Source organism: Tupaia chinensis, unplaced genomic scaffold, assembly GCF_000334495.1.
Source record: "Tupaia chinensis unplaced genomic scaffold, TupChi_1.0 Scaffold144210_1, whole genome shotgun sequence".
NCBI lineage: Eukaryota > Metazoa > Chordata > Mammalia > Scandentia > Tupaiidae > Tupaia > Tupaia belangeri.
In genome coordinates, this window is record NW_006204068.1 from 247,798 (window position 1) to 256,544 (window position 8,747).

Consider the following 8,747-nt stretch of genomic DNA (forward strand, 5'->3'; position numbering starts at 1 on the left):
ACCGCTTCCTGCGGCAGCTGCTGCTGCTGCTGCTGCTGCTGCGCGGGCCGCAGGCTGAGGGTCTTTTCAGACCTTAGGTCTTGCAACACTTTTTCCCCCTGCATTGTCTTATAAAGCAGTTGAACTTTGGGAGGGGGTGGCTTAAAAATTAGTGACAGTTTTTTTCTTGGTGATGATCATAAGCTGATTTGCATGTGTATGTATCTACCATAACATTATTGAAAAACACTTGCGAGTTTATGATACCCTTTTGGAGAACTTTGAGTTTCTCCAGTCATCTTAATTTTTGTCATAACTTACATTAACAAAAGAGCTGTGTTCTTGTGACATCCAGGTTGGGAGTAACCCCCTGCAGCCTGTGCGGCAGTGTTTATTTGGCCTAGGGAGAAGGGCATAATGGTGTATATTCCTTACTCGCCCCCTCCCCCTATTTTTTTTTTTTAAACACGGAAGGTTATGTAATGCAGTGCCATTTCCAAAAATATCCACTCTGAGGCATTACACTACACATGGAGGGCTGATTCCGATTCTGCCGTCTTGACTGCAAATATGCTGCCGGTAGTATGTCTGGGAACAAAGAGCAGCCAGAAAACAATCTATTTTTATCACTTGGTTCTACTTTTAAGTTGCTAAACCTTTTGAACTCGTGCAATTTAAGGACAAACCAAAACTAAGGCTAGCCCAGGACTCTGCAGAGCCTGGGACCAGGCATCCCTTTGTCCCCTGCTCAAGCCCACAGACCACTTGGAAAGCTCCTGCAGAACCCCCAGTGGCCACAATAATTTACATGTAACTTAACCTCAGAAAAGAGTTCTTTGTCGTTCCAGCGGACGGTTTGCATTTCCTGACCTGTAATGAGGTGATGTGTCTACTGTGTTTAAACATATTTTGCAGGTTGGACTGAAGAGCGAGGATAGAAGCCCCGAGGCTGTTGAGATTCTCAAAATGGTAAGAATTGATCATCAGAGGAAATTCTCAGTAGCTTTTTATCAGTCTTTATTACATATAAATATCAGCCACCCACCTTCATCTGCCTCAGCCCTCATTGTTCCTGCCCACCTGACCTTTAAGGGCTCCGTCTCTAGCATGCGGGAGAGCACAGAACAGCGATTTATGTGAACTGGATGTGGTGAATTAAATCTTTGACTCACAGTGATTTTGAATAGAAAATGAAAATTCCCTTCCAGAAGCGAAGATGTATTTAACTCGAACAACAGGACCTTTTCTGTTCTTCAAGAGTGACATGCATGGGGGTGGGGGGACAGTAGGTCTCACACCAAGCCATGGGTCTCATCCTGGAGACAGCTGTGTGTAGGCCACCCTGAAGAGCCAGCTATATGAAAGCATGAACTTTCATATTAATAGACTCTGTCGTGTTTCAGATATAATTAGTGGGGGCCCTTTGTTGATTTATAACTTTGTTTTTGAGCAACAATTACTCAGTTTTAGATTTCCAGCATGTGAACCCGTAAACAAAAGTGTAGGTATTTCTGATAAGAATCAGTCCACAGAGATGCCAGCTTAATGTTTGATTGATTAAATAAAAGGTACATACATTAGAAACTGCTGACTAAGTATATTCTGTGCAAAATTTCTTTTTGGAAATAAGACTGGACTAAAAATATGTAATAGAAATGTCAAAAACTCTCCTGTTAAGTACAGCATGCCTCCTGCGGATGTTCATACTCTTTAAAACACCTCTTTGCCACTTAGAATGTGTGATTTCCAAATTTAGTTTTAGTTTTTTCTTTTAAAGGAAGGTGGAATTGAATGAATCAAATTGAATCTGATATCCTTGATGTTTTCTTTGAGAACAACCCAAGTATAAGCTTCCAAGGAGAAAATGAATCAGAGGCAATTAAGTAAGTTCAGTTTGATTTTTATTAACAAGTAAGCGTTTTATTTTGTATGGATGCCTCACCTGTCATTTCAACAAGTGGGTGTCAAAACACCAGAATAAAGTAGTTTTTACTTGGAGCTCATTTGGTAATGACTGAATGAAGGAACTGGAGATAGAAAGATGAACAAAATGAACATAAAATTAATCCATGGGTTTGGTACAAACTCTTCCTAACCGTATGGTAAATTCTTTATTAGGGGTTATCCTAGGGTAACAGGACAGTCATAACATAAACCGCTGAGGGCAATTTGGTTGATTTAATTATCTTTTACTGTGCGGGCTACATCCTTTGGCCTGTCGCTCTTTATCCCAGAAGCCTCCCCACTCGGGGCCAGCACAGGCTGATCAAGGTCCGTGGATGTTGTAGCATTTAAACATAAATGTGATCCCTGCCCAGACCAGCCCTTTTCTCATCTCCAAGGTGAATGTCATGTTCCTGTGGCAGTGAGGGGAAGGAGCTTCGTGGAAGGCAAGGGAGTATGCCAAAGCCCAGAATGGCAGTTGGAACCGTTTGAATGCAGGGAAGCCAATGTGCATGCTATTATACCTTCATTCCCTCCAGTCGTCGATTATGGTGGCAGAATGGAAGGGTGTTTACTCACGAGAAGATCCTCACAACTTTTTGGTGATCGTTTCATCAAGATGTCAGGTCCCGTTGGCACAGGCCCATGCCTGAAACGAAACCGCCGACCGTTACGTCTGTGGGCTATTCCAAGTAACTTTCTAGCAATTTTCTTGTTCCAGGAGGTCAGAGTCTTAAAAGTCTTTGTACATATTAATGTGAAAAAAAGGTTTCAGGGACTTTTTTCTTCATTTTAAGAATTGATAGGAGGTGTCTTTCCCTTCTTTCTCCTTTTTGGCAAAATGAAGTCTCTTCCTGGATTAAAGCTGGGATTGCTGTGGAGGGCTCTGTAACTCAACTCCTCCTTAAAAACTTGGCCCCCGTTCGACAGAAATCACTGCCAGGGTCGCAGTAGATTGAACTGGCCACCGCTAGGGACTATGCAGATACGGCTTTGCCATTGAACATGCAGTGCATGTGCATGATTTAAAGCACTGGGGAGGATTTCATTTCAGTATTTAGCCTGGTTAGTAAAGGGCTTGTTCCAGGTACAAATTTATAATCAGCTCAATCTGTGTAAGAAAGGGGTGGGTGGACTCCAGAACTCAACGCGGTGACTGGCTGTGGAGGGGTGTACATATCCTGAGTGGATCGTGTTTACAGTGGTCGTTTGGAGGCAGTGAAGAACCCTAGCCTGTCTTCATGGTGAGACATTTCAGCCACCTTATGCAGCTCTGGGAGATGCAGTAACACCCACATTGTCCGCTGTGCATGGGCCGCTTTGAGAACTGCTGCAGGGCAGTGTGGCTGGTGATCCCTGGGGTTGTGCAAAAGTGTTCATTTTGAGTATAGTTTGCTGTCTCTCGGTTGACCAGAATGTCCTTTTCAAGAACTCATTCTCCAACTTTTTTAGTTTTCTGATAAACATGTCTCCATGCCACATAAACCCCTGTTGCCTTTTTTTTTTTTTTTTGCCCTTTTTTTTTTGTTTTGCAATTAGTGGAATGTTGTGAGTCTGCAAGGGTCTTCAGCATTTCTTTAATTCGTATTTGGCATTTTGCCAAATTCTAATTTGTAGGATTGTATATATGTATTTCTAAAACTTTCCTATAGGGCACATGTACTTGCTGGAGAGAAAGCCAGTGAGAAACAGCTCCCGAGGGACAGTCATGCTGCAACCCCACCTCTTTCACTTCTCCTCCTTTTGGAATTTTGGGCATGCATGCACACACACATGCTTGGTGTGCTTTTTAAGTACCTGGGGCCCGGATTCAAACTATGCGGTTGGCTATGTTGTATTCAGCAACCTTACAATCATGCCACCAGCTGGTCCGTAGGATTCTATTTCATGTGGGGTATTGGTATTTACTTAGATATTTTATTTTGAAGATACTTCAGATATATCAAGAAGAAGAAAACATTTCGAAGAGTAGATGACCCTGTTGAATAGTTTGAAAAGTTAATTGTTTACTCCAAGGTCAAGGTTAAGCCCTTGTTTTCAACAGGATTACCCTTCGCACGGTAAACTTGCCTCTGAGTGTGCGTGCTGTGGATTGGGAGGGGCTGAGCCTGGGCTCGTGTTTTAACAGAGAACTGGGAATTGAAACCATTTAAGTTCTCTTTAAGGCTGAGGCTGAGGTTGAGCTTTTTAGAAAGATGAGTTGACTCCATTGTACAGTTCCTAGCGCTCTGCTTCCTGTACGGTCTGAGGAGTGCCATTCACGGACTCACAAGCAGACTCTTTCAATAATCTTCCATTTACATAAGGTTTCCTTGTCTACAGACAGAGATGAGCTTGGGAAGGGACGAAGTCCTGTTGGCAGCTGTGACTGGGTTTAGAATGTAAATTTACAAGTTGCCCAGCACTCCCGAATGTGGAGATGCTGAAGACTACCGAGGGGAAATTATCTGGCCCTGGCTTTCCCTTCACCAAACCTTCCAGGGCACTGTTAGGAAAGAATTGGGAATTGTTTGGGAAACTGGGACGGCAGAGATAGTCTGTCTGGGCTTAATCCCAGCACAGCTTCCTCTTGAGCTATATAGATAATTCAGGTAAGAGAAGGTATTTGAGTAGAAATCTTGGAATAAACAGCTATTCAGAGTGTCATTCCATTTTAATATGATAAAGTTCTTAAAAAGTTTGATGTAAATCAAATCATCATAAATACACTGAAGGAATTCACTGTATTTTAAATTCTGTTTTTTATTTATCAAATTTTATTTTTTATTTATTTAATTTGCAATAGGGCATATGTGCTCACCAGAGAGAGAGAGAAGTGTGGGGGGAATGAGAAAGCAAGCCTCCAGGTCCGGGACTCAAACCGTGGTCAGCTATGTGGGAGGCCAGCCCCTTAATCACCACACCATCTGCTGGCCCCTATTTTAAATTCTAAAATGAATACTTCTAAAATGAGAACATTTAGTTCTAAGATATAAATACTTTGCTAAACTCAATGAGTAACCTCCAAATTATGAATTTTATGCATGTAAGTGTTACTCTCCCTGGTCTTAAAGACTTGAAGCAGGCCAGCTTGTGGTATAGTGGTTAAATACTGTGCATAGAACGCTGACTCCCATATGGCTGACTATGGTTCAAGTCCCTGCCCTGGTGGCTCGTAATACACACTGGACATTTGCGTGTGGGGGCCGAGATCCTGCTGCTGTGAAGAAATGGAGAAAAGATTATAGCATGATTCCACCACATTAGGGTGATTTTTGCTCTCTCTCTGCCTCCTCTGGGCTCCTATGCCTACTAGCAAAACAAAACAAAACAAGCAAACAAATACAACCCACAACTTAAAGTCCCTTTCAGATGCATTGGCTAACAGAGGACCTTGGAGTAAAAAGCTGTAGCATCCTTGGGCCTATGTATTTTTCTTAGTGTTGTTTTTTGACGAAAAGTCTTTTATGGCATATCCTAGCAGGCACGATGAATAGAAGGTTGAATTAATGATCTGAATAATTAGGCTTTAAAAACCTGATTCCGTCTGCTTCATCTCGGTAATTCATAATGGTGCTAGAGTGATGCAGGAGTGCAGCGGATTTGCCTGAGTAACCTATGTCCTGCCTGTGTTGTCCGGAAGGAGACGACGCATGAGGAAATCTTGCCAGCAAATCCAGTCTGAATATACCCGAGGAAAATGTGTCAGATATACTTGGACTATATCATTGTGGTCAATCAAGATTTATCACAACATTTCAATTTAAAATTGTTCTGCTTTAAACTGGAAAACGAGTCAATCATAAACCTCAGCCCCCACCTCTAGGAATTACAATTGCTAAAAATATCATTCGTTGGGTCTAAGTCTGTCTGAGGTGCATACTTCTAGACATATTTTGCACCTAGCGAAAAGTTTCAAAATATTTCAGTGGTTGAAAAAAATAGTACTAATCCTGAAATTGACCTGCTAGTGTATGCCGAGTCTTAGCAGCCCTAGTGGTTTGGGATTTAAACATTACATGTCTCATGCCTAAATTCTAAGTATCAATTCAGTTACGAGTCACCATGACATGGTGTTAACCCAGATGGCATCATCTGTTATTTGGGTCACATGCACCTCTTCCATTGCCCAACTAAATTCTAGGTTCCCAGAGGCTTTAGAAACTTCATATATGGTGCTTAGTAAGGTATTAAATATAAGGTGGAAACCAATAAATATTTGGCCCATGTACGCTACTCTCTATTAAGTTGGACTTTTTGTATTCACCCTCAATGACTTAGTGATGTTCAGTTTTTATGAGCTAGAAATAATTTCTATCTTTCACCTCTCCTTCGAAAGAGCTAGGAAGCTGAAGGGAATGTAATTTTAGATTACACCACAAGTTATTTCCTATTCTTTATGCAAAGGATTTAAAGAATGTGTGGTTAAGCCACTAAGTGTGGCATTTGCCAAGAGAGTGGCCTGCAATGGCTCAGCTTCCCCAGCTTTGGGAGCCACACTCCATGCAATATGGTGAAATGTGGTCTCTCTGGGTTCCCTTCCGTCGTGGCGCTCAAAGCTCCCAGCGCTGTTTCCTACAGCCATGAAACCCCTGGATTCAGAGGATCTTTGCTGCCAGGGTCAGACCTTTGAAGCCTCACTTATTTCTAGTTGCATCTGATTCTTTGATCCCAAGAACACAGAGGTGACATGCCTGAAAATACTGAAGAGAATGGGAAGAGTTAACAGGTGGATTAGCCATCGCTTGGCATGTCAGTGGACCAACAAGCACTTTTAGGGAATTGTATTTGTGCTTATTTTTCCTTTCATTAAAGAGAGAAAAACTCAGCAGAGCCAGAGATGGCCAATCGGTGCCATGCAGGCCACCCTTCAGTCCCCCCACATGTGTAGAAGACATTGCTAATCAACCTTGACACTCATTATTCAGCCTGAATATAATTTCGGAATCCTCAGTATAGTGTTCCAGGAAGCCTTTTACACTGATTAGAGTTGGCACAAAATTTGAAACCTAGAAACAGATTGTGTGCTCCTTCAGAGCAGGTACTGTGCCTTACTAAACACTTCATCTTAGGGTTTAGCACCAGGCCTTAATAAATACTGAGGATGTTTAGGTAGAGTTAAATGAAAGAGAAGAGTATTCCGGATAAAAGGAATACATTAGGAGACTTTGCGGGAGTAAGCATCGTGCATTTTTCCTACTGGAGGGACGCTTCTCCTCTCCAGGGGCCTCTGTGCTGTCAAGGACAGACCTCCCTCTGTGCTGTCAAGGACCGACCTCCAATATGAGTCATGGACTTGTGCAATACAGCAGGAAGCCCCTGAGCAAGCATCTTAGAGATGGCCCAGGGCTGTCTCTCGGGTCAGCAGCCTGGCTCAGGTCCTTGGCCTTTTGCTGGTGCCCACCAGAGAAGAACGCACACCCTCCATCACGTTCCCCTTCTGGTTAGAAGTGCCACTTATGTCATTGCTACCTCGCATGCTGCTTAGCTGAGATCGAAAGGTGGCGAGAAGGACGGTCTTTAGCAAGAAGAAACCGAGAAGGAAAGGAAGAGGTCATCCTGAGGAAGTGGCAGCACTCGACTGGCAAACCCAGCAGTTCAGCAGTGTCTGCTTGACCAGAGCGGGTGGCGCTGCTGTGTAGACTGCCTGGAGAAGGGCACCAAGCTTCCCTTTCATGAGGCGTGTGTGAAGGGTTGCGACCGCATGCGCCCAGCTGCACCTCTCACTCTTGTCTTGGTGGTGAACCAGACATACTTACTCCAAATTCAAGCCAACGCTCGCATCATCATCATAAAATTGCTTACGCTTGGAGGCCAACGAGCCGTTACTGATCTGGTCCGTAGTCTCATCACATGACATAGAGGTTGGAAAAGCCACATCCAGGAGGGGTTTTTCTCTGGAGTTTCTGGATATGTCACCCAGTCTCACCGTAGAACGTATAAGCCGTGAGCTCTCAACAAGAAATGGTATGAATGGCTCTTTTAGACTCTTATGGACTTCTGCAAACCTCAGAGTGACATAGCTGGGCAATTCTCCCGGAGTTCTTTATGTCTTCTCCCACCTCATATTTTCAAATAATTTTCAGCTACATTGTTTTTCTCTTCATATGTGCGTTTCTGTGGCTAAGCAGACATGCCAGCAACTGTGTGAACTAACCCTTTGTTTCTACCCACGTGGAGTAGATTTTCCTAAAGGGAGCAGACCATTCGTTATACTAACCGTATCCCGGTGTTTCCTCCTCTAGAAGTATTGCATCTTCTGACAAAACAAAGGAATTTTCCACAACCGAATTGAAGCAACAGCTCCTCTATGAAATTCACCCCAGTGCAGCCCCAGGAGTGATCTTCAGCTCCTCTGCACACATGCCACACCTACAACATCCTGGCTGCAGCTGGCTCCTTTCTGCTGGCTTCCCTACCCTCCAGGACTACACTTCTCGGAACAGAACCTGGGCTTTAGTAACTGAGCATTACCCTTCTCTTCTTGGTAGCAGAGGCTGGGGCGTCTCATTTCTCTCCTCCATTGGGCAGATGGTTAGTTCAGATACGGAAAAGTTTTATCAGCAGCTCATGAAATTGGCTTTCTTTTTCTGCAAAGTGGAAGGGGGAACCAGCAGTTAGCGTAATGGCTATGTCGTTGGACTCCCATGTAGTTGACCGCGGTTCGCGTCCCGGACCCGGTGGCTTAAAACCCACACCGGGCGCGTATGCGTGCATGCCCAAGATCCCGAGAGGCGAATGGAGGAGAAGGGATTGCAGTGTGACCATCCCCCCTGGGGGGTGATTTCTCACTTTCTGTCTCTCTCTCTGTCTGTCTGGCGAGCGCACGCGCCCTATAGCGAAAA

The 8,747-nt window shown here is 43.8% G+C and overlaps 1 protein-coding gene across 3 annotated transcripts in view; it reads left to right on the forward strand.

The window, feature by feature from the left end:
- Positions 1 to 8,747, forward strand: part of NREP (neuronal regeneration related protein) — a 36,113-nt gene that overhangs the window by 867 nt on the left and 26,499 nt on the right. The window contains exons 1-2 of one of the 3 annotated variants that reach the window (XM_006166255.3): positions 535 to 558; positions 895 to 948. In XM_006166255.3, coding sequence (XP_006166317.1) covers positions 550 to 558; positions 895 to 948 — 63 coding nt within the window. In that variant the 5' untranslated portion in view covers positions 535 to 549. Of the gene's footprint in view, positions 1 to 534; positions 559 to 894; positions 949 to 2,369; positions 2,648 to 8,747 lie in introns of those variants that run through there. The other 2 variants (XM_027767371.1, XM_006166253.2) reach the window with 2 other exon arrangements.